The following is a 26,532-nucleotide window of genomic DNA, read 5'->3' as shown; positions in this document are numbered from 1 at the left end:
AGTTTCTGTCCACAAGCCCCACCCAGGGCAATGTGACCCCTGCCCATCTGTGCTGCAGGCCCCACCCCCGGTGCTAGGCTGGGTCCTTCACAGCTTCTCTTGCTGGGCCCTGGGTGCCCCAGGCCCTCCCACATCCCTGCGGTCTGCCGGGAGGAAGCGGCCCCCTTCCCCCACCGTGACTTTGCGCTTCCTGCCCCGGGGGCCAGGGTGGGAGGGGACGTTTCCCGTTCACACCAAAGTTTCCCTGGCTGGTGGCGCCCAAACTCGGGCTCAGCCCGCTGTCCCTCTTACCCATGGAACCAGCTCTGGGGCCTGGGGTCCAGGTAACCAGCCAGGGTGTGGGCGGAGGTTCCCAAGGTGAGGCAGGGCATTTTGCCTGTACAGGTGGGGGGGGGGTCCTGTGTGTGCGTGGGTCTGCCTGGTCGATAGTGCACATGCAGCCTGGGATATACAGTCAAGGAAGGTTTTCTGGAGGTGGTGGCTGCTGAGTTGGGAGAAGGTGGCAGGCGAGAGCCCAGCTCATAGCTTTGGGTTCAGGGAGGCTGGTGAGTGGGAGACCTTTACCCATAGCACCCCTGTGGGCCACAGCCGTGCCCTAGGAAGGTATACACTTAAGTCCCTCCCCTGCCTGTGTCAGGCTTGCCTGGGTCCCCAAGGGTTCAGGAAGTGGGAGAGGAGACTGGGAGGCTGAGAAAAGCAGATGGGGGCCCTGAGAGAGTGGTCAATATGTGAGGCAGTCCTCTGATGCTGACCTTCCGCTTCCTGTCCTCCTCCCCAACCCATCCCTACCTTTCTCCACCCCCACTGCTCTGCCTCCAATCCCTGTGTACCCCCATTCACTTTCCACCTCTGTCCACATCCCCTTGGCCCTCCCCTGTCCACTGTGCCCCTTCTGCCCCCACCACTGTTCCCCTGAACTCCTCTGCCTGCAGAAGGACCTGGGCTATCTGCAGCAGTGGCTGAAGGCCTTTGTGGGTACCTTCGAGAAGAGCATCTCACTGTCCTCTCTGGAGCCACGCAGGTGAGGCTGGAGCTACATGGAGGGCGGGAGACTGAGGGATGCTCGGCGCCTAGTGACCCCGCTCCCTGCAGGCCGGAGGAGGCAGGTGCAGAGGTGCCGCTGCTCCCTCGGGATGCGCTGCACGTGCTGGCCGAGCGGCTGGACGAGGGGGACCTGGAGCAAGCCCTGCTGCTGCTCAAGCTCTTCGTCATCCTCTGCAGGTGGGTCCCTGTTGTCTTCTCCACGGTGAGAGAATGTGCAGTTATGGGCCGGGGTGGGGGCTGGCTTGTCACCGGGACCTCTCCCGTCATTCACTTCCCAGGAACCCGGAGAATGTAGAGGCAGGCTGGGGCCAGGTGCTGGTGCCCCGGGTGCTGGCGTTGCTGACCTGCTTGGTGGCCAAGGTGAGGTGGCCTCTACCCTGGCGGTTGGCAGGTGGTAGCCACGGCCCAACTAACCCCCTTTCACCCTCTCTGCATGTCTACAGCTGAAAGGACCCCCACCACCGGAGAAGGGCCATGGGTCCCAGCTGGAAAACGTAGCCCTGCATGCCCTGCTCCTCTGTGAGGGCCTCTTCGACCCCTACCAGACCTGGCGGCGCCAGCACAGTGGGTGAGAGGCAGCCCGCAGGCGGAGGACCTAGAGGAGGCCCGGGACAGGATGGGGGTGGCCGCACTGGCCAAGGTGCAGAGGTGGGAGGGGCCGGTGTGCAGGCTGCTGAGGGGGAGGATGACGCAGGAGGAGTGAAGTACTGGCCTCACCTCAGCCCCTGCCCACCCTGTCCCCACCTGCCAGGGAAGTCATCAGCTCCAAGGAGAAGAGCAAGTACAAGTTCCCTCCTGCGGCTTTGCCCTGTGGATTCAGCACCTTCTTCCGAGGTCAGGCCCCACCCCCGGCCCGCCTGGCCCCGCCCCCAAACATGAGCCCCCTCCTTTGGTTCCCCATTGCATATGCAGGATAGGACCCACTTGTGGCTGTACTCAGGGCTGGAAGAACCATGGGAATTTGAGTGGGCTTCCAAAGGCAAGTAGGAGTTCAGGGGCAGAGAGGAGAGGAAGGGCATGTCTGCACAAAATGAGTAATTTCTTTTTGCGGGGGAGTCGATTTCCCTTCCCCCTTCTCTTCTGTCTCTTGGGACCCCCCATTGCTTGTACCCCACTCTGATCTGGACCATCTTAAAACTCCCTGGTCCAATCTCTTTGTCCCTGTAGCTCCACCCAGTCTCCTCTCTTCCACAGGACAGTGTCTACATTAGGTGTCTCCCCTTCCTGCTCCCATACTCCTGGGGAAGCTGACCCCCCAGAACATCTCTGGCCACCTATTCTCCCTGGGTACCTTCTGCTCCTGAGTGTCCCCTCTCCTCTCATTGGAAGACACTGGCCAGGATTTCAGATGGGCTCCTGGCAGGATGCTGTCTGGACAGGGGCAGGCCAGGTTTGGGAAGGTGGTGGCCTAGGAAATACCTCAGTGTTTCTGGGATGCACCAGGGAGCTGCGGGCCTGGGTTTGGAACGGGGGCAACAGCTCCAAGAGGGGAGATGCCCCTGGGAAGTCCCTGCCTCTGTTCTCCCACAGCCTGAGTACTCTTCTTAAAACACACTGGATTTTGTTTCCCCTACTGTAAATTCCTCAGTGGGGACCTGACACCCTCAGAATCCAATCGTCTCCACAGCCTTCCTTTCCAGCCCCGCTGGCTCTCTGCTCTCCGCTCTCCAGCCACGGTCCTGTCCTCTCATTCCTAGAATCCAACTGTCCCACCTTTCGTCTTTGCCCATACTGTTTCCTTATCCTTTCCAGGCCAACTGCATTATCAGGCCTCACCTTGAAAGCCCTGTCCCCTGGGAGGACCCCCACCCCATCCCACTGGTATCAAGGCAGCTCTGCATTCCCCCCTTCAACGCACACACACTCATGTGACCCAGGGCTGGTCCTTTCTGCTCTCTGGGTTTCAGTTCGTGTCCTGGCATCCTGTCCAGCTTTACTGGAGCAGGGCCAGGTGGGCCTCCCAGATATGACGCTGTGAAAGCCCCTAGAAGTCCCCAGTGGGGGTGTAGGGGGATGGTGTGTGGAGCATCTGTATGGTAGGTACGGCAGGGTCCCCAGAGCCGGTCATGGGACGCTCCAGCCATCACAGGGCAGAGGGACCAGGAGACTTGTATCTAAGAAACTAAACCCTGGGTTGCCATGGGGAAGTGCATGGGGGGTGCTCACCCTGGGGTCCTCATTTTGGGGCTTAAGGTTCCAGGGAGCTGGCTAGGCTCTCAGGGCAGGGCCATGCCCCCTACAAGCTCCCCAACGAAGGGCTGTGTCCTCAGACCTCCTAGCATAGAATCATGACATTTTAGACTCCCAGCACAGAACCCGGTCTTCTCCCTCAGATTGGGCCTCCCAGCCCTGTTCCTTGACCCAGCCCCCCACTCCCACCCCAGGGCACCCACCTCTTGTGTGGTCCCCTGGACCCACAGCCCTGCAAGCTTTGTGACATTGTCTTGCTCCCCACCCCCATCAGAGAGCCTGCAGGATGCAGATCACTTGCCGCCTGTGCTCCTGCTGCGTCTCATCCATCTCTTTGGTGCTGTCCTTGCAGGAGGGAAGGTAGGCCTGGAGGAGCCTGGGGGCCCAAGGGTGGCTGTCTCAGAGTCTCTCTGCTGGGTGAGCCCTTTGCCCATTGCCCGTCTCTGCCCACACCTGCAGGAGAACGGGCAGAAGGCTGTGAGCGCTGGCACTGTTCAGGGCCTGCTGGATGTGGTGCGGGGCTGGGGCCACGGGCCAGCCCAGGACCCCCGCCTAGTGCCGCTGGCACTGGAGGCACTGGTGGGTGCGGTACACGTCCTGCACGCCAGCCGCACACCCCCCCGGGGGCCAGAGCTCCGAGCCCTGCTTGAGGGCTACTTCCGTGTCCTTAATGCCGACTGGCCAGCCGGGCCAAGCCTGGACCCCGAAGAGGCCCTCATCACCCTACGGGTCAGCATGCTCGGTGGGTATAGCCTCTTGGGCTCTTGGGGAGGTGGCACTAGCAGGGGAAGGCCCAAGTTATGATGGAAAGGCTGGCCTGGGCAGTATGGGAAGAAGGTTTAAGGCTGACCAGAGGCGCTGCTGAGACAGGCTTGGGCAGGACTGACCCTTGACCTCTCCACAGATGCCATCCCCATGATGCTGGCATGTGAGGACCGGCCCGTGCTGCAGGCCACCTTCCTCAGCAACAATTGCTTTGAACACCTTATTCGCCTCATCCAGAACAGCAAGGTGGGCAGGGCCCAGGCTGGGGCTGGGGGCACCACATGTGGATGCCGAGCTGCTGATGAGCAAACTTGGGCTGGTGGGATGGCTTGCACTTCAGTGGGAGGGCCTGGGGCTCAGGATGGCTCTGGACCCCACATGAAGAGGGTGTTGTAGAAGGACGGGAGCTGCCCTGGCCCCTTGTTTCCCTTTTCCCCAACCCCAAACGTAGGGGCAGGAGGAAGGCTCAGCTGTTTCGGATGCAGTGCCTATCCCTGCCCACTTATCTGCCCCCGGCTCTGTCCCTCTGGGCAGGGTATGGGTGGCTCAGCTCCCCTACCCTTCCCTAGTGCCTGGTGGGGCGCTCGGCCTGGGGCTCAGGGCGCATCCTTCCCTATGGGGCGGAGCCCTGGCAACTGCCCCAGGTCCTGCTCTAATCCCACCCTTCCCTCATCTTCTCTCTCCTCTGCCTCCTCTACCTTGTGCCTCCCCCCCACCCCCGACAGCTGTACTTGCAGGCCCGGGCGCCCCCTGAGGGGGACAGTGACCTGGCTACCTGGTTACTGACCGAGCCCGATGTCCAGAAGGTACCACCCTGGGGCTGACCAGCTCAGGCACCCACATCCCTGGGCACCCACCCCCCGGGGCTCCCTCTTTGAGCCTTTCTGAACTATGCAGGGGGAACGATGCCAGTCCTGGTATAGCCTAGTGATGGGGCTGGGTCCCCCATGCTGTCTCACCTACCTTCCAAATCCCAGTCCTAGGAAATGGCACAGTTGTGATCTGTTCCCTGCCTTGTATTAGTCTTGGGAGCTGGGGTTTGGCTATGCCAACCTGGAAGGAACCTTCGATACTCAACCACCCCACCCCCATTGCACAGAAGGGGAAACAAGAGGCCAGATACTCAGGGATTTGGCTGTGGTCACTCACAGAGAAGGAGGTCCCCCACGTGGGGCCACTTCTTTGCTTGGATCCTTGCACCTGCCCTAAGCGGGTCACTGGGAGTTCCCTATCCCCTCATGCCCTCATGACGTGCTCCCTGCCTCACCTTGCATGGGGGCTGTAGGAGGCTGCGGGGTGTCAGGGGCTTTGCATGGGGCATCCTCTCTCTGGTGGCTCAACACCTGGGCCCCCACCTCCAGAGCCCCGCCCTGGCTTTGTCCTCATGAAGCAGCCCTGTGTGTCTATTGCACTTGGCTGTTTTCTGAGAACCTGCATGTCCATTCATCTACAAAGCAGGCAAGGCCAGTGAGACCCCTGCTTTTTACAGATGAGGAAACTGAGGCCTGGAGGAGGGAAAAGATTGCCGGAGGTCCCTTAGGGAGTCAGGCAGAGCTGGGACCAAGGGCCCCATGGAGCCAAAATACAGCCTGGCACCTGCTGACAAACTCTCCGAGCCCTCCTGACTTCTCAGCCCCTCAGCAGGGCAGGGTGAAGGAGTAGCGTGCCTCTGGCTGTTGGGTGCAGCCAGGGTGGGCCTCAGCATCCCCACCTGGATCTAGGGGAAAGGGGCAGGGTAGGACTTCAAGTCTCGAAGGTTCTTCTGGTTCTAACATCCTGTGATTGATTGTCCCTAAATTCCCCAACCCCCTGTCAATCATCGTGGGTGATGGGACACTTGCCAGCCTTCCTGCACATGTGTTTAGCTTGGGTGGTGATGGGCGGAGACTGAGGCCCATAAACCCACCGGACAGTGGAGGGCAGAGGGCTGTGGCCAGAGGGTTCACTGGTGATCTGTCCCAGTATCCCAGTGAGGCCCTTCCCAGCCTTGGTTTCTTCCCTGGCTTCTCTGTCAGAGTGGGCCTTGCCAAACTGCTTGGCAGCCTGGGCAAGGGTAGAGGGCCTGGTGGCTTCTGTTCTAGCACTGTATGGCCCAGACAGGGCTTCCACACTCCCTTGGCCCAAGCCAGCTCAGCTACTTGCCTTGGGGCATCTGTTCCTGTCCCTGCACCCCTTTTATTGCAGGGTGCCGCCAGCTGCGACGTCCTGGCACCTGCCTCTCCTGACTGTCCCTCCCCACCCCAAGGTACTGGACCAGGACACAGATGCCATTGCAGTCCACGTAGTCAGAGTGTTGACCTGTATCATGAGCGGCTCCCCCTCCGCCAAGGTGAGGATGCTGCGGTCCTGCTGTAGTAGGGGTGTGGGATGGGAGTTCAATTGATCGGCTGTCTCTAGAACAGGCCTGGCTGATGGCTGTCAGAGCAAGTGAGCTGGGGAGGTGACCATCCTGCCCTCTGGGGTGCGGCTCAGGCCCCTGGGCGAGCGTGGTCATTAGTGAGTCCTGGGAGCTGGCTATCCTGGCTCAGAGCTGGAGGGCGGAAGGACGCTTGTGGCTGACCCCATCTGCAGCCTTCCGAGGTAGACCTATTCCCCTGCTAGCACTGTGACCCAGAGGCAGAGCCAGGCAAGGGGGCTCTGAAAGGTGATGCCTCCTCCAGGGTTCCTGTAGGGTGTGAGTGCGCCCTGGGGCCCACATACACACTCACTCCTTTCCCACACGTCCCTGCACAGGAGGTGTTTAAGGAGCGCATCGGCTACCCTCACCTGCAAGAGGTTCTGCAGAGTCACGGTCCCCCCACCCATCGACTGTTGCAAGAGCTGCTCAACATGGTGAGGGCAAGGGCTTGGGGGCAGGGTCCCAAGGGCAGCCAGGAGTGAGTCAGGGCTACCACGGAAGGTGAGCTCTCCACCTTAGGGGACCATGTTGACTATGTGTGACCTGGGGCCTGACCCTGTGTGTCAGGGTCACTGGGGTGAGGATTCTGAGCTGCATGGGGCTACCAACAGAAGCTGCTACATGTTAGCAAGCCCCAGGATGATCCTAGGAATAGGCAGTTGGGGTTTAGGCCAACCTAGACTGAAAGCCAAGGGTTGTTGTTGGTAGCAATGGTTGTCTGAGCACCTCTGGCTTTCCTGAGCCTCAGACACAACCTGTGAGCTGGATGGGGTAGCACACGTTGTGTTCCCATGCTGGAGGCAAGTAAACTGAGACAGGAAGTCCCACTGTTGGTAGGGTGGCCTGTTCCATGCCAGTTGCCCGGGAACTATCATTCTCTCCACCCGCAGGCTGTGGAGGGCAACCACAGCACGTGTCCGCCACCACCAATCCGCAATGAGCAGCCGGTGCTGGTGCTAATGCGGTGGCTGCCAGCACTGCCCACAGCTGAGCTGCGGCTCTTCCTAGCACAGCGCCTCTGGTGGCTCTGCGACAGCTGCCCTGCCAGCCGTGCCACGTGTGTCCAGGCCGGTCTGGTGGGCTGCCTGTTGGAGACACTCAGCGAGGGGGCAGCCCTGGGGGCCCGCTGCCAGGAGCAGCTGCTGGCGCTGCTGCAAGCATTGGGCCACGTGTCACTAAGGCCCTTGGAGCTGCGTCGCCTGCTTCGTCCCCCAGCAGGTCTGGACTCAGGGCCGGGTGGAGCTGAGGCCGGGGCTGCCCGACACGCAGGTGCCACCATCCGCGCGCTCTCAGGCATGGCCCGGCGCCAGGGCCCGGCACGAGCCCTGTGCTACTTTGACCTCACGCCCAGCATGGCGGGTATCATGGTACCCCCTGTGCAGCGATGGCCAGGACCTGGCTTCACCTTCCATGCCTGGCTGTGTCTGCACCCCACGGCTGTAACACCCGCCCCGGGCCCCACCCGGCCGCTCCAGCGAAAGCAACTGTACAGGTGGGTGACTGCTAGGGACCAGGGCGCGGTGCCAGGGTGAGCAGGAGAACCAGCGGGCATAACTGGCTTGGCCTGCCCCCAGCTTCTTCACCAGCAGCGGCTCAGGGTTTGAAGCCTTCTTCACGGCGGCTGGGACCCTGGTGGTGGCCGTGTGCACCCGGAAGGAGTACTTGACCATGAGCTTGCCTGAAGTGTCCTTTGCCGACTCTGCCTGGGTGAGCCTCCGTCCTCATGTGGCCCAGGGAGGTGGAGGGGACACCACGTCCCAACCTGTGACCTGATGTTGTGGCTTCTGTTCTAGCACTGTGTGGCCATTGTCCATGTGCCCGGGCGCCGGCCCTTCAGCCAGAACCTGGTGCATGTCTACAAAGACGGCCATCTGGTGAAGACGGCACCCCTTCGCTGCCCCTCCCTTAGTGAGGTGTGCCAGGCAGGGTTTAGGGAGGCTTGGGCAGCTGGGGGCACTTGGACAGGGTGGGGCCTGGAGCCCCATGTTCCCCCTCCCCCACCCCACAGGCCTCAGCCTCTGGGGCCTGTGCAGCCTTGGGGGTCACCGAGGAACTGGATGCAGGTGGAACCCCAGGCTCTGCTGTGACCTGACCGCTCCCCCAACCCTGGCCCCACAGCCTTTCTCCTCCTGCTGTATCGGCTCTGCTGGGCACCGCACAACGACCACCACCACGGGCCTACCTGCGCCACCTGTCCCCGCTGCCCTGGCTCACACTCACCCCTCCCTCACCCGCTCCCAGTCAGTCCCGGCCACCACAGGGCTTGGCTGGGGGTCCGGGCTGGTGGCCCCTCTGCAGGAGGGCAGCATCAGCTCCACCCTCGCAGGCACACAGGACACTCGGTGGGGCAGCCCCACATCCCTGGAGGGCGAGCTGGGGGCTGTGGCCATCTTCCATGAAGCCCTGCAGGCGGCAGCCCTGCGGGTCCTGTGCACCCTGGGTATGCAGCGCCGTCCCCGTGCCCTGCCCCAGCCCCTACCGCTTTGCCCCAGGACCCAACTGGTTGGGTCTCAACAAGTGCCCAGGCCAGAAACGAGGGGTCTGGCGGGGGGGAAGGTGTCCCTGGGAGGGGGGGGGTCTGTCCTCTTATCAGGCAGAGAAGAGGCAGGCTGTGTGTGGGGTTTGGCCAGAAGCCCAGCCAGGTCTGAAGCCCCCCTGCCCACCCCCCAGGGCCCAATGAGACAGCACCCTTCAAGCCCGAGGGTGAACTGCATGAACTTGGCACCAAGCTGCTCCTCCATTACTCACCTCAGGTACTGCGGAGGTGGGCAGTTGGCTTAATCCCGCTCCGTCCCCCTGCCTCCCACCCTCTGTCTCCCGCCACCTCCTCCACTGAGCCTTGCTGCCTGCTCACCCCCTGTCCGCAGGCCTGTAAGAACAACATCTGCCTGGACCTGTCCCCTGGTCACGGGCTGGATGGCCGCCTGACAGGCCACAGGGTGGAGACCTGGGACGTGAAGGTGTGTGCTCACGTGAGCAGTGTGTGCAGGAAGCATGAGCATGGGCACATGTGTACAGGGCGGGCTGGGGAGTGGCACTGTGCCCTGGGAGGTCTTGAGGAGACCCAGATTTCCAGGCTGGAGGGTCTGCTGGGATGGAGTGGGGCAGGAGATGGCTGGGTGCTGCCCTCTCATGGGGGCCCCCACCCGCAGGATGTGGTGAATTGCGTGGGAGGCATGGGTGCCCTGCTGCCCCTGCTGGAACGAGTGGCTACACAGCCCCAAGAAGCCGAGGCAGGTCCAGCAGAAACACATGACCTTGTGGGGCCCGAACTGACCTCTGGCCACAACGCCACCCAGGGACTGCTTCTCCCACTGGGCAGGTCCTCAGGTAAGTGTCCCTGCTGCCTGAACTGGGGGGAGGAGATCTTGGCATGGTTGGGGGACTGGACTGCTTGAGGTCTCTGTGGCCACTGGCAGGCCTTTGAGGTACATCTGTTCCCTTCCTGGTGGCGGTAGAGGAGCGAATGGAGAGGAATGCAGTGGCTGCCTTTCTGCTGATGCTGCGGAACTTCCTACAGGGCCATGCTGTGAACCAGGAGAGCCTGGTGCAGTGCCAGGGGCCTGCCATCATTGGGGCCCTCCTGCGCAAGGTGGGGCCTGCTGGGGCAGGCGGGGAGGGGACTGCCCTGTCTGACTAAGGGGACTGATTGGAGGGACCAAGAAGGGGAGCCTGATGGCATCAGTCAGGGAGGGCCTCCTGGGAGAGGTGGCATTTGAGCAGGGCCTTGAAAGGCTGGGCAGGGTTTGGCTAAGAGGGTCTGGGGGGAGTAGCAGAACAGCAGGGCACCTGCACAGCAGTCTGGGAGCTTGCACTTCAGAGACAGCAGGGAGCCACTGAAGCGTTTTGAGCAGGCAGAATGCTTGTGTCCATCTGCCTGTGCAGGGCAGGGTGGAAATTGGGAGGCCTGAGAGTGGGCGGGCAGGGCCTGATATCTCACCCCAGCTCCTCTGTCCTCCCCCAGGTCCCCAGCTGGGCCATGGACATGAATGTGCTCATGTCTGCCCAGCTTCTGATGGAGCAGGTGGCAGCCGAGGGCGGTGGGCCCCTCCTGTACCTGCTCTACCAGCATTTGCTCTTCAACTTTCACCTCTGGACCCTTAGTGACTTTGCTGTGCGCCTGGGTAGGTGTGGGGACTTGGGGATGTTGGTGGAGGTTCTGAGAAGCTATAACCCTGTGGGTGATCTGAGGGGACATATCTGCCCTGAGGCGTCTGAGGGGACCATGACCCTCTCCTGGTGGGGGGTGGAGGTGGGCAGGGAGGTCTGGCAGGGGCATGGCCCCTGTCTTGGAGGATGGAAGGGACCCGGCTCAGTCAGGTAGCCTGAGCCCTCTGCCGATTCCCACTTAGGCCACATCCAGTACGTGTCTAGCATAGTCCGTGAGCATAGACAAAAGCTCCGGAAGAAGTATGGGGTCCAGTTCATCCTCGATGCTCTGCGCGCTCACTACAGGTGAGGCTGGTGGGGGCAGATGGGGTGGGGTGCTGACACTGCAGCTTCTGGCCTTGGGGGCAGGTCTGTTCAGTCCCCCAGCTCACCTGCCCACTTGCCCTGTTCTCCCCTTCATGCCCCTGTGTTCTCCTGGCCCTGGGTGCATGTTTCTGCTGGGACCTGCCCAGCCTACAGCGGGAGCACCCCCTAGCGGCTGATGACCTGCGCACAGTGCAGACTTCACTCCTGGGCCTGGCGCGGGAGTTTCTGGTGCGGAGCTCTTCCGCTGATGACCTGCAGGTGGTGCTGAACTTTCTGGCGGCTGCGGGTGATGATGGCCAGGTAAGCTGGAGGTTGGCGAGGGTGAGACTGGGGGAGGGGTGGAGTGTGGACCACGTTCAGGGTTGGGGGGTGGCCGGCTCAGTGTGAGACTTTGTATCCCCAGGTGCTGGGTGCGCTGGACCTGCTGCTGGCACTGCTGCAGGGCTCGCCAGCACAGGAGTCTTTGGCTGCCTTCCTGCTGGAGCCAGGGAACCTTGAGGTGCTGCTGGCACTGCTGGTGCGGCCAAGGCCCATGCCCTTGCTGCCCGACCGAGTCTGCAAGGTACACTCAGCTCACTCCTGACCCTGGCATCCTAATTCACGGGGGCCCCCGCCTGAGTTGAGAGAGGTGCAGAAGGCCTTAGGCTGGTGGGTGAAGCTGCCTTTGCCGACCTCTCTTGGAGCCACACGCCTGCGTGGTGACTCACCCTCCTCCAGTAACTCTTTCCCCATGATGACGACCCCTACACAGATCCTGCGCAGACTGCAGCAGAATGAGCGCTTACCTGAGCGCAGCCGCCAGCGGCTCCGGCTGCGAGAGTGTGGCCTCCAGGGTCTCGTTGCCTGCCTGCCGGAGGGGGCTGTTTCCCCCCAGCTCTGCCAGGGCCTCTTCAAGCTGTTCCTGGGGGCAGGTACAACCTGGTTGGAGCCAAGAGGCAGGCCAAGTAGAGGGGTGATGTGGATCCAGGAACCAGGGCAGGTGGGAATAGGGAAGGTGTTGGTACCAAGGGACCAAGGCTGAGCCAGCAGAGGAGCACAGTCCCTCTCTGGGGTCAGTCCCTCAGGCCTTTTCTGGCCGTTTTCCCAGATTGCCTGAACCTCTCAGATCTGTTGGCTGTGGTGCAGCTGTCCCTGCAGGCTGACCTCAGCATCCGCCTAGACATCTGTCGTCAGGTGAGTGGGAAGTGAAAGCTTTGTTGGGGGTTGGGGGGCGGCTTCTACCCTGCGGCCTTTGCCTGTGACGAGGGGTCTCTGGAGGCCTCCCATGCAAAGGCCCCAGGAGGAGGGGCTGGGGCAGGCTGTCGGATGAGTCCCTCACTTGCTGTGCCCTGGCCCGGCAGCTCTTCCACCTCATCTACGGACAGCCAGATGTAGTGCGGCTGCTGGCCCGACAGGCCGGCTGGCAGGATGTGCTGACCCGGCTGTTTGTCCTGGAAGCCGTCACAGCTGGCAGTCCCCTGCCCTTTACCCCCGAGCCACCCACCTCCCCGGAGCCAGCCTTACACAAGCCACCCACTGAGTCACCTGAGCCTTCGGACGTCTTCCTGCCCGCGGAGGTCCCCTGCCCTGACCCTGACGCCTTTTACCAGGCTCTTTCCCCATTCTCCACACCCTTTGAGCTGGGCCCAGAACGGGCCAGTGTGAGTTCAGGCAATACTGCTGGCGGTGGCAGTGGCAGTGGGACTCTCACTCCAGCCAGCCAGCCTGGCACCCCTTCCCCGCTGGATGGGCCCCGGTCCTTCCCTATTGCCCAGGGCCGCCACAGCTCCAGTCTCTCCAATGTGCTGGAGGATGGCAGCCTGCCAGAGCCCACCATCAGTGGGGATGACACCTCTAATACGAGCAACCCTCAGGTGAGGCGGCCCACCCTCTACCACCGTGCGGCACCAAGGGAGGGCACCTCTGGGACACGGGGCAGGCAGCGTAGCTTTTCCACAGGTGTTGCCCTATTTGACATCAGGGCTACAACTGCTATTCGGGTCTGGCGCTGCCGCCTTGTAGCTTTTATCTGCAGTGTGTTCCCTGGGGGGTGGGGGGTATTCTGGAACAGGGCAAGTCATGCTGAGACAGAGTTGGGGGCACTAACCAGGCTTCAGAAGGCCCTAGAGAGCCTGTGAGGCAGGGACTTCACAGGGCCCGTGGGCAGTATTGCTGTAAGGGTCCTGCCTGTGCTTCTGGATCCGGGGATGGGCGTCTGCTTATTCCATGGCATTCTTCCAGAGAATTCTAGGACAGTCCTTGAGGCCTGTGAGGACTGTGAGGTAACCGTGTGAACTACCTCATCTCCTCTTAGGAGTCCTGGAATCCCAGGATCCTCCCTGGAACTCGGGCAGTGGCTGAGGCCCACACCATCTGTTTAGGCCTTTAGCACCAGACTGGCTCGGCTGTTGGCCAAAGCTCGGCTTCCTGCTGTCCCTACTAGTGGGTGGGCGGACGTGCTGAACAGGGATGGTAGTGGGGCAGTGATTGCCTCCCTCCCCAGCCTGCACCCCACACACCCCCTGTGTCCGCAGCAAACCTGTGAGGAGGAGCTTTGTAACCTGCTCACCAACGTGCTGTTCTCGGTGACTTGGCGGGGAGTGGATGGCAGTGACGAGGCTGCCTGGCGGGAGCGCGGCCAGGTCTTCTCCGTGCTCACCCAGCTGGGGGCCTCGGCCACGCTTGTGCGCCCACCAGACTGCATCAAGCGCAGGTGAGGGGGTGACTCAGGAGGGGGAAGAGCCTCGGGGAAACCTGGGGCCAAGAAGGCGGTCAGGTAGACACCTGAGTCCCTCGCCCCTCTCCAGCCTCCTGGAGATGATGCTGGAGTCAGCCCTGACCGACATCAAAGAGGCCCCCCTTGGGGTCCTAGCCAGCCTCACCCAGCAGGCGCTCTGGCTGCTGCGCCTGCTGCAGGACTTCCTGTGTGCCGAGGGCCACGGTAACCAGGAGCTGTGGAGTGAGAAGGTATGATAGCTCAGAGGGGCACGTGCTCGATGTTCTCGTGCACCTGAGGGCATCTGGTCTGGGAGGTGGATGAGTACACGTGTGCCGTCATGGGTTCATCAGCTCCGGTATCTGTGAGCGTAGGTTTATCTGTATGTACAAACCCTCCCTGGCCTCCAGCCCAAACCTCACCTTGCTCTTGCCCCATGGGCTGTTGGCCTCCTCTGGTGATGGCCGCCTGGAATATATGGTGTGTGGCAGCTCTTTGAAGGTGTGTGCAGCCTGCTTGATCGCCTGGGGGCCTGGCTGCACCTGGCCAATGGCACAGCAGATCTCCGAGAGATGGCACAGATTGGCCTGCGCCTCGTGCTTGGCTACATTCTGCTGGAGGACCCACAGGTGAGCACAGGGTGGGTGTGAGGGGAGGGTGTGTGGTGGGTATAGGGAACTCCGGGAGTAGCTGGTGACACCTCCACCCCTTCGGTCCACAGCTGCACGCCCAGGCCTATGTAAAGCTGCACGCACTGCTGCAGACTGCAGTGCCCATGCGCCGGGAGGAGGCTTGTTATGTGCTCTCCAAGCTGGAGGCGGCGCTGGCACGGGCGCTGAACACCCCAGCCTCAGAGACCCCCACCGGGGACGGGGAGCCCCCAGCTGCAGCCGCTGCTGCAGAGCGCTGCTCATGGCTGGTACCGCTGGTGCGCACACTGCTGAACCGTGCCTACGGGCCCCTGGGGCTGCAGTGGGGGCTGCCTTCCCTGCCTCCCACCAACGGCAGCCCCACCTTCTTCGAGGACTTCCAGGCCTTTTGTGCCACCCCCGAATGGCGTCACTTCATCGACAAGCAGGTGCCTGGAGCTGGGGGCACGGGCAGAGAAGTGCGAGCTGGGGACCCACATCGAGCACCGGTCTCCTGTCCCTGTCCCATCCTCCAGGTGCAGCCCACCATGTCGCAGTTCGAAATGGACACCTACGCTAAGAGCCACGACCTCATGTCAGGCTTCTGGAATGCCTGCTACGACATGCTCATGAGCAGTGGGCAGCGGCGCCAGCGGGAGCGGGCACGCGGTCGTCGGGCCTTCCAGGTGTGCGACCCGAGGCGGGGGGGCGGGGAGCTGCTCCACACGTGGGCCCAGAGGACGGCTGATGGGACGGAGTGGAGAAACAGGGACAGCACATGAAGCAGCCAGCGGGACTCACCCGTTCCTCCACCCTACCCACCCCCCCACTCCTCAGGAGCTGGTGCTGGAACCTGCACAGCGGCGGGCGCGCTTGGAGGGGCTGCGGTACACAGCGGCCCTGAAGCAGCAGGCAGCGCAGCACTCGACCGCCCTGCTGCACTGGGGGGCGCTGTGGCGTCAGCTCTCTAGCCCCTGTGGGGCCTGGGCCCTGAGGTGGGCGGGGTTCTGGGTGGAGTCTGGGTGGGGTGGGGCTTGGGAGGGAGGAGCCGGGAGGGTGCCCTTGGGGAGGAACCTGGGAGGAACCCAGAGGTCTATAGCCTTCTGCCCGTGACCATCACTGGGGACGTATCTGTAGGGACCCGCCCACCCCCCGCTGGAAGCTCTCCAGTGCCGAGACATACTCGCGCATGCGTCTGAAGCTGGTGCCCAACCATCACTTCAACCCTCACCTGGAAGCCAGTGCCCTACGCGACAACCTGGGTGAGAGGGTGTGCTGAGCTGGGTCCACCCAACCTCGTACGCCCTGTCTTGTCTCTGACTGAGCACCCTTGGGCCCATTGCAGGTGAGGCCCCCCTGACACCTGCAGAGGAGGCCTCCCTGCCTCTAGCAGTGACCAAAGAGGCCAAAGTCAGCAGCCTACCCGAGGAACTGCAGGAAGACCAGCTGGGTGAGGATGAGCTGGCTGCGCTGGAGACCGCGTGAGTGGGGCTGGGAAAGAGCTGATTGATGGGGGCAACGGGTCTGCTCCAGTGTGTGCTGGCCGGTGGTGGAATTGACTCCGGAGTCTGTTTCCCCTCCCGCTGAAAGGGATGGTCCAAAATCAGGTGGGAGTATTGGGCACAGCTATAACAGGATGGATAGTTGCTCTTTCATGGCTCGGCACCCCAGAGCAGGACTGAGAAACACAGACCAGACTAGGATGGGGGCCCATGGGAGCAGGCAGGGCTGAGTGAGGGAAGCCGGGGATGGGGGTTGGTGTCCTGGCAAGACATTCAGAGGCCCAGGTTTCGGGGCGGGGACTGTGGTCAGTCTGGACCCTGGGCAGCTCCTCCTCCTCTGGGAGTCATGAGCTGTGCACCTCATGACTTGGTGGTGCTCTGAGAGCGTGGTCCTTGGGCTTGTCAGAAAGGGGACCCCAGAGTCTGGAGCCTAAAGTGGGTGCCGGCCCCCAGGTTGGAGGCCGCAGAGCTGGACGAGCAGCATGAGAAGCTGGTGCTGTCAGCTGAGTGCCAGCTGGTCACAGTGGTGGCTGTGGTCCCAGGGCTGCTGGAGGTCACCACCCAGCACGTGTATTTCTACGACGGCAGCGCTGAGCGTGTGGAAACCGAGGAGGGTGTGTTCTGATGGAACGGGACGGAGGGACGGCAGGGATGGCTGGGGTATGGTGGGGCCGGGGCAAGTGACTTCTGCACTCGCTGTCCGTCCCCACAGGCATCGGCCATGACTTCCGGCGCCCACTGGCCCAGCTCCGCGAGGTCCACCTGCGGCGTTTCAACCTGCGCCGTTCGGCGCTTGAGCTCTTCTTCATTGATCAGGCCAACTACTTTCTCAACTTCCCCTGCAAGATGGGTGGGGCCACGGCCTCATCTCCGTGCCAGGCCCCCAGGCCCCAACCCTGCCCCATCCCACCCCACACCCAGGTGCGGAACCAAGTGTACTCGTGGCTCCTGCGCCTGCGACCCCCCACCCAAGGCTACCTGAGCAGCCGCTCCCCCCAGGAGATGCTGCGCGCCTCAGGCCTTACCCAGGTGAGAGCCCTGGAGTGTGAGGATCGGGTGAGGTCAGGGCCCGGCGGTTGGGAAGAGGGCTGGCAGCCCAGCTGGCTCACCTCTTGCCCCTGCCCCCCAGAAATGGGTACAGCGTGAGATCTCCAACTTCGAGTACCTGATGCAACTCAACACCATTGCGGGGCGGACCTACAATGACTTGTCTCAGTACCCTGTGGTGAGGGCCTGCTCCCCACCTCCCCCACTCCTCTGGTCTGCCAGCCCTGGTTCACCCAAGTGTGGGTACTGATGGTCAGGTCCTACTGATGGTCAGGACTGAGCCCTGAGCTTGGTCCTGGGTGGGTGCTGTCTGAGGCCTGGCCTCTGTTCTCCCCGAAGGGAATCCTGTCCCAGACAGTCCCTCCTGCTCCCCTGCAGCCCCTCCACGTGGTGCATCCCCACCTGTGGGCTCCGCCCGTCTTCTTGAGGGTGAGGGTGAGGGCAGGGCAGGTAGGCCATCAGGACCCTCATGCAGCTCCTGCCCGGGTGGGCGGCCAGTTCCCCTGGGTCCTACAGGACTATGTGTCCCCAACGTTGGACCTCAGCAACCCAGTCGTCTTCCGGGACCTGTCCAAGCCCATCGGTGTGGTGAATCCCAAGCATGCCCAGCTTGTGAGAGAGAAGTGAGTGCCTGAGTGAGGCTGGGCTCGGGGGTTGGGATGGACAAGAGGAGGGCTTCTGCTGACTCCCCCCAACTGTTGCTCTAGGTATGAGAGCTTCGAGGACCCAGCGGGCACCATTGACAGATTCCACTATGGCACCCACTATTCCAACGCAGCAGGTGTGATGCACTACCTCATCCGCGTGGAACCTTTCACCTCCCTGCACGTCCAGCTGCAGAGTGGCCGGTGCGGAGGGGCAGGCAGATGGTGCAGGGCAGGGCAGGGTGGATGAAGGGAAGAGGCGGGTCTTCCAGGCACCCTGGACCCTCTGGCTCCCGGCTTTCCTGCGGCCACACCTTCTCCCCCACTGTCTCCCTTCTCTCCACCTCACTTTGGCCCGTGCCCCTCCCTAGCTTTGACTGCTCTGACCGGCAGTTCCACTCGGTGGCAGCAGCCTGGCAGGCCCGCCTGGAGAGCCCAGCCGATGTGAAGGAGCTCATCCCAGAGTTCTTCTACTTCCCTGATTTCCTGGAGAACCAGAACGGTAGGAGCTGGCGTCGGGGCAGGAGGTGTGGGGATGGAGAGCTCGGGTTGGGGGCGGTGGCCAGGGAGCAGGTGAAGGTGGCGTAGAGAGACAGCTGACCCAGTCTTCTGTGCCAGGCTTTGACCTGGGCTGCCTGCAGCTGACCAACGAGAAGGTAGGCGACGTGGTGCTGCCCCCGTGGGCCAGCTCTCCTGAGGACTTCATCCAGCAGCACCGCCGGGCTCTGGTGAGATGAGCACACGCAGACAGGCGGGCAGCCGGGGTTGGTGGGGGAGTCAGCCGTTCCTGGACTGACTGCCTCCTCCCCGCCCCCAGGAGTCAGAATATGTGTCCGCCCACCTCCACGAGTGGATCGACCTCATCTTTGGCTACAAGCAGCGGGGGCCAGCTGCAGAGGAGGCCCTCAACGTCTTCTATTACTGCACCTATGAGGGTGAGCAGTGTCCTTGACTCAAGTGGGAGCCGGGGCACAGAGGAGGGGTGAATGCGGTGGGCACAGAGGGAGTCCTGACTGCCCTGCCCTTCCTGTCTGATGCTCAGGGGCCGTGGACCTGGACCAAGTGGCAGATGAGCGGGAACGGAAGGCTCTGGAGGGCATTATCAGCAACTTCGGGCAGACACCCTGTCAACTGCTGAAGGTAAGGCCAGCTTGGAAGACAGTGGTCAGGGATGCCCTGGCCACGGTGCTGATCGGCCACTTGCCCACAGGAGCCACATCCAGCTCGGCTTTCAGCTGAGGAAGCAGCCCAACGCCTTGCACGTCTGGATACTAACTCACCTAGCATGTTCCAGCACCTGGACCAGCTCAAGGCCTTCTTCGCAGAGGTGAGAGGAGGCAGGGTCTCGACTTCTTACTTTGTGAAATTCGTTGAATCCCACTGTCCTTACCAGCCTCTTGGGGCAGATAGAAAACCTAAATCAAGGTGACTGATGCTAAGACGTCTTAGAAAAAGAGGTGAACATCAGAGGAGATGGGAGTGCGGGTGGGATGCCTTCTTCGTGAGGAAGAGTCAGGACAAGGTGTTGACTCACCTGACCATCCTTAGGGTGACCAGAAGGAGGGAGTCCGGCCTTAGATACTCTACCTCACCTTCCTGTCTGCATCCCAGAATGCCCCCAAGTCTGACGTGTTTAGGCTCTTCTCTCCTCCTGCTAGCAGGCTCAGAGCCGTGGAGTAATGGGTTGGGATGACCACAGCTGAAACCAAGCTTGACACCCTGGAAGGATCTTCCTTGTCCATCTGGTTTCTCACTCACTTTCTGAGACGCCCTGAAGGCACACTGGTCTCTGATGCCTATTCCTCTGAGAGACCTCTGTCTGTATGATGCCTAGCCTGTGACCCCTGGGGGCTGAGGGCCAGGGACTGAGTCGTGTTCCAGGGAGCCGGTAGTGTAGTGAGAGCCCTAGCTGGCTGCTCAGGCACAGCTAGCCTTGCTCCGCTCCCTGCAGGTCATCAGTGATGGCGTGCCCCTAGTGCTGGCCCTGGTTCCCCACCGGCAGCCCCATTCCTTCATTACCCAGGGCTCCGCAGACCTTTTGGTAAGTGTACTGGGCCGGGCCCCATCTCAGCTCCAACCCCTTTCTGACTCTGCCCCAAACCCACCTCTGTCCCCTCTTGCCCACAGGTGACTGTGAGTGCCAATGGGCTACTGGGCACCCACAGCTGGTTGCCCTATGACCGTAATATAAGCAATTACTTCAGCTTCAGCAAAGACCCCACCGTGGGCAACCCCAAGTAAGACATAGGGCTGTGGGCAGGGGTGGGCTCTAAATACCCTGCACCCCAAGTCATCTCCCCACCCAAACAGAATGCAGGCCAGCTGCAGGCTCTGGCCAAGATTTCTGAGGGCCTGGGTTCTCCTTTGTGGCCTGACCTCACCTGTGGTCCTCCTCACTGGGTCAGGATGCAGCGACTGCTGAGTGGCCCTTGGGTGCCAGGTGGTGGTGTGAGTGGGCAGGCCCTGGCAGCAGCCCCAGACGGAAAGCTGGTGTTCAGTGGCGGCCATTGGGATGGCAGCCTGCGGGTGACGTCACTACCCCGGGGCAAGCTGTTGAAGCAGCTCAGCTGCCACCTCGGTATGTGCAGTCTTGGACTCGGGGTGTGCAGGTGGGAGTAGGGTTCCAAGGCTGGCCAGGGAGGGGGTAACCACTTTGTTCTGCTGGTACCCTCCCCTCCCCGCTCCATTCAGATGTAGTAACCTGCCTTTCACTGGACACCTGTGGCATCTACCTCATCTCAGGCTCCCGGGACACCACATGCATGGTGTGGCGGCTCCTGCAGCAGGTATGCTGGGTGGCAGCCCTCCGGGGCCCCCATAGTCCAGATCTGCAGTCCGTCTGCCCCTCAGTGGGCCTCTCCAGTCCTACCCTGTTCTCTTCTCCTTCCCTCTGCTACCATGAGCAAGTCTGGGGCTCCACAGCCCTCCAGCTCTCCAGCTTTGGACAAGACCTTCAGTTTTCTGAGCTTTAGCCTTCTCACTCACTCAGGAGCCAAGGTAGTGGGAGGCCCCAGTCCTGAGCCAGCTCTGGTGTTCCCCACAGGGTGGTCTCTCGGTGGGGCTGGCATCAAAGCCTGTGCAGGTCCTATACGGGCATGAGGCTGCAGTGAGCTGTGTGGCCATCAGCACTGAACTTGACATGGCGGTGTCTGGATCCGAGGTGTGTGTATGCCTGTGTCCAGGGGAGGCTGTTTGCTGGGCACTGCCCCTGGAGCTCACACACCCCTGCCTAGCACCCTAAGCTGCCTTCCTGCAGGATGGAACTGTGATCATCCACACTGTACGCCGTGGCCAGTTTGTGGCCGCACTAAGGCACCCAGAAGCCACGTTGCCTGGACCTGTGTCCCACCTGGCGCTGGGGTCTGAGGGCCAGATCCTGGTGCAGAGCTCAGCGCGGGAGCGTCTGGGGGCCCAGGTACGGGAAAGGGGCGCCCAGCCAAGATAGGGGTGGTTGGGATTCTGTCCTTGCTGACACCTCCTGCTTCCTCCAGGTCACCTACTCCTTGCACCTGTACTCGGTGAACGGGAGGTTGCGGGCTTCACTGCCCTTGGTAGAGCAGCCCACAGCCCTCGCGGTGACGGAGGACTTCGTTCTGCTGGGCACAGCCCAGTGTGCCCTGCACATCCTCCATTTGAACAAGTGAGCCCCACTGTTTATGGGTTTGTGATACTTCAGGGTGGTGGTCATTGGCAGAGGACACTAGGAGGTGCCCCCGTGGACCCACATCCCCTTTACATGTCTGTGGACACATTCTTCAAGGCCTGTCACCTGTCCTCCTATCCCCCAGTGGGGAGCTCTTGCCCTGGGCCTCCCTTAGCCACACACTTGTGGGAGGTCCCTTTCTGTGTCAGGATTTTAATCGAGTCATCCTTCAAATGAGGACTGGGAGGTAGATGGGAGAATGGAGAGACATCTATCTGCTGGATCAAAGCTTCCTTGTAGTTGCGAGTTCGTATATATATATCCCCCCTCCCTCCCTCCAGACTGCTGCCGGCCGCGCCTCCCCTTCCCATGAAGGTGCCCGTCCGCAGTGTGGCTGTGACCAAGGAGCGCAGCCACGTGCTCGTGGGCTTGGAAGACGGCAAGCTTATCGTGGTGGGCGCAGGGCAGCCCTCTGAGGTGAGGATGAGGGCCGGGAGGGCCTCGAACGGGATGGGGAAGCGACGGTCCTGGCTGACCCCAGCCTGCTCCTGCTCCTACCAGGTGCGCAGCAGCCAGTTAGCGCGGAAGCTGTGGCGATCCTCCCGGCGCATCTCCCAGGTGTCCTCTGGGGAGACAGAGTACAACCCTGGAGAGGCGCGCTGACAGCCTGCCCTGCCCTGCCCCGCCGCGCAGCTCCGCCCCCAGCGGGCTTCGCCCTGGGAGGGCCCCGCCCAGGAGTCCAAGGAGAGGGTGACGTCCAGCCCACACTCTGGCAGGGGGTGGGCGGGGCCCCACCTCTGCCCAGCTCAGGGATTGGTGGGCGATATCACTCCTGGAAGTCCCGCCCCTCGCCGGCAGAGGGGCCTCCCGGAGTCCCAGCGCTGGCCTCAGCAGCCGCACAGCACTTTTTGCACAGCCTGGGGTGGGGAGCCCAGGTTCCCAAGCCCCCGTCCCGGCAGAGTACAGGGGCCGGGCCGTGGCCTTAATCCTAAGGGCGGCCCCCCGCTCTCGCATCTCCGCAATAAACCTGGACTAGTTTTGTAGCTGTTCCGCCTCCAAGCATATGTGCACGCGCGGCGTCTCAACCCGCCCTGGCCACAGCCCCGGGCTAGCGTCCCCCTGGTCCATGAGCACCTGCGGCGACCCGTCCCCTCCCCAACCACACCGCCCTAGTCCCTAGGGGCCCCGGCTGCAGTTTCTCCGGCAGCTGCACGCTCAGTCCCCCTCCGGGCTCACCTCCACGCATGTGTGCGTTCCGGGACCGGGCGGGGCAAGACCGTGGGCGCCCCCGCCCACTCGGTGTCCAGTCCTCCTCCTGTCTGTGCCGCCGCTTTAGTCTCGGGCGGGTAAGAACCTGGTATCCCCAGGGACTCCACTCTGTCTTCCCGGCCGGCCCAAGGCCCGGAGGCCCCGTCCCGCCCGGCTGAGCAGATCCTGGGACCCGCGGAGGGTCGGCCCCCACAGGTCAGGAGCGGGTTGGGGACACAGCTTTGGGTCTTTCTGGACGGAGGGAGCCAAGGCTGCCTCTCTGCCCCCCATTTCCAGACCCGAAATCCTGTGCGGTTGGATTGCCTGTGGGAAGTCGGGGTAGTGTGTGCGTGTGTGCATATTCTGTGGGCCTCGAGATGGGTGTGTGTGGGAGTTGGTAGAGGCTCCAGTCCCACAGCTCGGGGTGGGTCGGGCACAAGGCTTGGCTGTCTCTGCGACCGTTAGTCACAAGCTCACCCGCCAACCCGGATCCAGAAAGGGCCCCTTATGTGGTAAGTGACACAAATGTACATACACATCCTTCAGGTGGCAAGGGTCACCACAGCCTCAGTGCCAGGCCCACTTGCCGACTGTGTGCTTTACCATACACATGGGCCTCTGGCCTTGTGGAGGGAAGTGAGTTTGGAGTGCCTGGGTTGGACCAGGTCGGATGTGGATGTGGGGGGAAGTGAGTTTGGAGAGCCTGGGTTGGACCAGGTCGAATGTGGATGTGGGGGAATTGGAGGACCTTCCCCCAGGTCTCATCTCTATCCCTTTTCCAGGCAAAGTCCCCTCCTCTGCCCAGACCAGGGTCTCTTCCCCAAGCCTCAGGAGGTGGGTCTCAGCAGGATCAGCCTTGTAAGTACAGATGGGTCCTGGATTGAGTGTTCTTCAGGTTTCTGGCCTCCAGGCCCTCTCCAAATTCCCAGATGAGAAAGGACCAGGGGGAGCCTCTGGGCCCACATGCCATCTGCCCTTGCTGAACCCACCAAGGAACCCTCCTGTCCAGCCCCTGAGCAGGAGGTGAGGGCTGGACACTGACCCTAGAGGCAGGAGTGGGAGCTTAGTCACTCCAGGGACTATGCTGTTGCTGACAACTCTGGAAAGCCTCCTACCAGCTAGTAAGTCTCCACCTGGCTCTGGCTTAGATGGGGATGGGAGTCTCCCTGGGCTATCCCTGGACTCAGACCAGGGGTTTGCCATGGTCTTTGAGACAGGGTGGTTTCCAGTGTGCCCTTTTCCATCCAGAGCTGCAATATGGTCTCCTCCAGCTTTGGCCAGCTGGGGCCAGCAATATCACTTCCACCCCATTTGACACTGGAGGAAACTGGTCCAGATTGGTGACTGGGGAGATTGGGGGGTAGGTACCCAGTCCTGGAATGAATCAGGATGAAGTGAGCCAGGAAAGCGGAACAGACTACCCCAAGGGACTCCTGACTTCAGGCTTGAGGAATTTCCCCCATGTCCCTATACACAGCCCCTTCTGGACTCAGAGAAGTCTCCCAGCTCCTTTTTCTGAGTGCTGCCCATGACATTCCAACCCCTTCTCTAAGATACAGCCACTGGGAGCACTGCTAGCTGGCAGAACCATGCTTCACAACTCCAGCCACAGGGAAGGCACGGTGCATGTGGGTTAAGTACTTCTTGATCCAGATTTTGGGCACTGAGAGGGTAGGATGAGAGGTATCCATGGGCCCCTGGCCTTGCAGGCCATACACAAGTCCAGTCACAGGCTTTGGAGTCCCTGTTTCTTGTGCCCTGCCTGCACTGGATTGTGGGGACAACTGGCCTGCAGGCAGAAGTTAGCAGCAGCATTTACTTGCCTTTCGGATCAGTTTTATTTTGCAAAAATCTACAAGGTCTCCTCTGCACAGAGGCTCCCACAGGGACCAAAATGAATCAGTGTGCTCTCACAGTCCAGAGTTGGTGGGGGAGACAGGACACAGTTTAGTGCCATAGCAGGCAGAGGAGATGCACCAGGAGCCAGAAAAGGGAGCCTGGGAGAGATCAGGAAAGACTTCCCAGAGTAGATTTCCTGCCAGTTTGTCAGATGGCAAAGGTAGACTAGCAAGAGCAGACGTCTGGAAGCCCGGAGAAGGTACATCTGGGAAGGGCTAGGTGTCCAAGCGTGGCGAGCCAAGGGGAGGCTGTGGGAGATGAGGGTGGGGAACGAACCAGTCAGCTTTTGACGCCACGGTATGAACTTTTGACTCTACACAGTAGGGACTATGATTTCCAGTCTTTCTAGCAGCAAAGTCTACATCTGCTGCCTCCTTGCCCCTGACCTTGTCTGTCCTTTCCTCCACAGATAAGTCCCAGAGGGAGCAGGACAGGGACAGGGAAGGGGTGTGGGCAGGGGCAGGGGGAGCCCTGGCCCCCAGTACCTCCTGCTCATTCCCCCCTGAGCCTCCAGGGGCCTCAGGCAGCAATATCCCTGTCTACTGTGCCCTCCTGGCCTCTGTGGCCCTCAGTCTGCTTGCCTACGTGGCCTTCAAGTGGTAGGTAGTCTGGGCATCGCCCTCTGGTAACCTCCCTCCCCATCCGGGCTCCCAACCAGCTCCCTGTCTGTCTCAGTGAAGGCTGGAGCAGGCTGGCAGGTTCCCCCTGCTCCCCACAGCTGGTGCTCACGTAAACAAAGACAGCAGCTGGCCAAAGCTCGGACTGCAGAGCTGGGGGCCTTCAACAGGGACCAGATGCTTGGGGAGAGCAGTGTCTTCTGGGACTCTCCTAGCAGCCTGGAGCCCTGTGTCCCCAGCCAGGGTGAGCCCCTTTCCCCAAACTGTAGTCCTTCACACCTACCTAGCTCTGTCCCACCACAAAGCCTGCCTAACCCTCATGTGTCCCTCATGTCTCCCATCCCAGGGCTACATCCTGAACTTGGCTGCCGGCTTTACCTCCATCTCCCTTGGCAGCAGCAGGAGGAAGTGGAACAGCTCCTGGAGCTCCCTCGGCAGCAGCAGGAGGAAGTGGAACAGCTCCTGGAGCTCCCTCGGCAGCAGCAGGAGGAAGTGGAACAGCTCCTGGAGGTGTCGGGTGAACCTGACAAAGGCTGGCGGGGCCTGGCGGGCCACCTGGGCTACCAGGCTGAGGCAGTGGAGACCATGGCTCAGAGCCAGGTGCCAGCCTACACCCTGCTGAGGTACTGGGCTGTCCAAGAAGGCAGTGGTGCCACCCTCAGGGTGCTAGCAGATGCGCTGGCTGTCCTGGGCTGTGAAGATGTGGTCTGGGCCCTGGGCCCACTGGCTGAGGACTGCTCCGTGGTGTGACGCTCCACAGCCTGGCCTCTCAGGGAACCTGCTCTGGTGCTCCCACCACCCCCAGCTCATACACCTTCCCTTTCACGGGATTCCTGGCATTGGTGACCTCGGCCTGCTGTTCTGGGGGGACACGGAAGATCCAGGCACCACTCACCTCCCCTCACCCTACATTCCTCCAGGACAGGGACCAGGATATTGGGGGGAGGGGTTGATAGTGAGGAGCAGTCCTGCTCTCCTGATCCCCACTCCACCCCCTCTTACTTAGCCTCAACTGTTTTTTCTACTTTTGTATCCCATATTAAAGGCAACTTTGGACTACTGGCCTGGCTCTGTCTGGTTCCGTGGGCCTGTGAGACAGTTGGATAGCTATGTGGCAGAGGCCCAGAAAAAGGATGGGATCCCTAGAAGGTGGGAAAAGCCCCTGAGTTGGCAGGCAGTGTGTTCTGCAGATGTGCGAGCTCTGCGGGCAGAGTGTATGTAGTTCACATCCTGCATCTGCCATTCACTGGCTGAATTGTGTTAGGAAGCATTTTACCTTTTTGAACCTCAGCTTCCTTAGCTGGAGAACAATAAATAGACTGGTACATTCAGAAGCCTCCCACCAAGACTCTCAGGCCTTGGGTTTGAGACCATTTTCCTGACTTGTGCTGTGACTAGCCTCAAGGGCTGGAAGCCTGCCCCACCCCTAGGCAGAAAGCAAGAGGCAGTTCCGAGGCAAAGTGAACTGCCTCTGAACTGGTCCTGGGAAGCTAGTTACCAAGGGCCTCAGGTCATCTCCAGGTGAGGAAAAGGAAGAAAGTGTCCTTTCAAGACCCATACTCCAGACTCGAAGAGGGAGGTCCAAACATGCTTCCACACAAGCCAAGCACAGGCAGGTCATCCCACCTACCTGAGGGGCCGCTGAGGACAGGGCAGCTGCAGCCAGACCACCTGCACCCCTCACATATGCCCACCAGGCAGGTCAGTTACTGTGCCTTTGGAGGGCGTTGCTAAA

At 61.5% G+C, this 26,532-nt stretch overlaps 2 protein-coding genes across 11 annotated transcripts in view; both read left to right on the top strand.

Moving 5' to 3' along the window:
• The window catches only part of NBEAL2 (neurobeachin like 2), a 31,625-nt gene extending 8,439 nt beyond the window's left edge, over positions 1-23,186 (top strand). Inside the window, exons 2-54 of one of the 8 annotated variants that reach the window (XR_009542841.1) lie at positions 933-1,021; positions 1,093-1,221; positions 1,323-1,404; positions 1,488-1,612; positions 1,796-1,878; positions 3,509-3,594; positions 3,694-3,976; positions 4,139-4,245; positions 4,725-4,805; positions 6,245-6,328; positions 6,733-6,831; positions 7,288-7,889; positions 7,972-8,104; positions 8,191-8,310; positions 8,516-8,837; positions 9,068-9,150; positions 9,265-9,357; positions 9,550-9,727; positions 9,856-9,989; positions 10,362-10,521; positions 10,750-10,852; positions 11,020-11,173; positions 11,277-11,435; positions 11,625-11,784; positions 11,961-12,046; positions 12,214-12,726; positions 13,387-13,565; positions 13,660-13,819; positions 14,060-14,197; positions 14,290-14,883; positions 15,035-15,192; positions 15,335-15,459; positions 15,543-15,678; positions 16,153-16,313; positions 16,412-16,728; positions 16,829-16,924; positions 17,245-17,369; positions 17,454-17,594; positions 17,762-17,892; positions 18,009-18,118; positions 18,208-18,325; positions 18,433-18,530; positions 18,601-18,717; positions 19,342-19,431; positions 19,518-19,627; positions 19,796-19,968; positions 20,082-20,176; positions 20,434-20,550; positions 20,647-20,805; positions 20,882-21,030; positions 21,375-21,510; positions 22,401-22,793; positions 23,064-23,080. Coding sequence is in view for 7 of the 8 variants with exons in the window: in XM_060162122.1 (XP_060018105.1) it covers positions 933-1,021; positions 1,093-1,221; positions 1,323-1,404; positions 1,488-1,612; positions 1,796-1,878; positions 3,509-3,594; positions 3,694-3,976; positions 4,139-4,245; positions 4,725-4,805; positions 6,245-6,328; positions 6,733-6,831; positions 7,288-7,889; positions 7,972-8,104; positions 8,191-8,310; positions 8,516-8,837; positions 9,068-9,150; positions 9,265-9,357; positions 9,550-9,727; positions 9,856-9,989; positions 10,362-10,521; positions 10,750-10,852; positions 11,020-11,173; positions 11,277-11,435; positions 11,625-11,784; positions 11,961-12,046; positions 12,214-12,726; positions 13,387-13,565; positions 13,660-13,819; positions 14,060-14,197; positions 14,290-14,883; positions 15,035-15,192; positions 15,335-15,459; positions 15,543-15,678; positions 16,153-16,313; positions 16,412-16,728; positions 16,829-16,924; positions 17,245-17,369; positions 17,454-17,594; positions 17,762-17,892; positions 18,009-18,118; positions 18,208-18,325; positions 18,433-18,530; positions 18,601-18,717; positions 19,342-19,431; positions 19,518-19,627; positions 19,796-19,968; positions 20,082-20,176; positions 20,434-20,550; positions 20,647-20,805; positions 20,882-21,030; positions 21,375-21,510; positions 21,603-22,019 (8,598 nt within the window). In the remaining variant the exon portion in view is untranslated. Of the gene's footprint in view, positions 1-932; positions 1,022-1,092; positions 1,222-1,322; positions 1,405-1,487; positions 1,613-1,795; positions 1,879-3,508; positions 3,595-3,693; positions 3,977-4,138; positions 4,246-4,724; positions 4,806-6,244; positions 6,329-6,732; positions 6,832-7,287; positions 7,890-7,971; positions 8,105-8,190; positions 8,311-8,515; positions 8,838-9,067; positions 9,151-9,264; positions 9,358-9,549; positions 9,728-9,855; positions 9,990-10,361; positions 10,522-10,749; positions 10,853-11,019; positions 11,174-11,276; positions 11,436-11,624; positions 11,785-11,960; positions 12,047-12,213; positions 12,727-13,386; positions 13,566-13,659; positions 13,820-14,059; positions 14,198-14,289; positions 14,884-15,034; positions 15,193-15,334; positions 15,460-15,542; positions 15,679-16,152; positions 16,314-16,411; positions 16,729-16,828; positions 16,925-17,244; positions 17,370-17,453; positions 17,595-17,761; positions 17,893-18,008; positions 18,119-18,207; positions 18,326-18,432; positions 18,531-18,600; positions 18,718-19,341; positions 19,432-19,517; positions 19,628-19,795; positions 19,969-20,081; positions 20,177-20,433; positions 20,551-20,646; positions 20,806-20,881; positions 21,031-21,374; positions 21,511-21,574; positions 22,077-22,400; positions 22,794-23,063 lie in introns of those variants that run through there. The other 7 variants (XM_060162126.1, XM_060162128.1, XM_060162124.1 and 4 more) reach the window with 7 other exon arrangements.
• LOC132527071 (death domain-containing membrane protein NRADD-like) lies at positions 23,021-25,858 on the top strand. 3 transcript variants are annotated; one of them, XM_060162131.1, is made up of 4 exons: positions 23,021-23,139; positions 23,835-23,913; positions 24,590-24,779; positions 24,899-25,858. In XM_060162131.1, the coding sequence occupies exons 2-4, from the start codon at positions 23,871-23,873 to the stop codon at positions 25,545-25,547; spliced, it is 882 nt and encodes a 293-aa protein (XP_060018114.1). In that variant the 5' UTR covers positions 23,021-23,139; positions 23,835-23,870; the 3' UTR covers positions 25,548-25,858. The 3 variants fall into 3 exon arrangements, with proteins under 3 accessions (XP_060018114.1, XP_060018115.1, XP_060018113.1); XM_060162130.1 differs by lacking the exon at positions 23,021-23,139 and adding an exon at positions 23,339-23,402; XM_060162132.1 differs by lacking the exons at positions 23,021-23,139; positions 23,835-23,913 and adding an exon at positions 23,273-23,402.
• Positions 25,859-26,532: the final 674 nt, after the last annotated feature.

This window comes from Lagenorhynchus albirostris, chromosome 10 (assembly GCF_949774975.1).
Source record: "Lagenorhynchus albirostris chromosome 10, mLagAlb1.1, whole genome shotgun sequence".
In the NCBI taxonomy this organism is placed as follows: domain Eukaryota; kingdom Metazoa; phylum Chordata; class Mammalia; order Artiodactyla; family Delphinidae; genus Lagenorhynchus; species Lagenorhynchus albirostris.
Note: the sequence above shows the minus strand (reverse complement) of the source record. Positions and strands in the feature narration are given on the sequence as shown.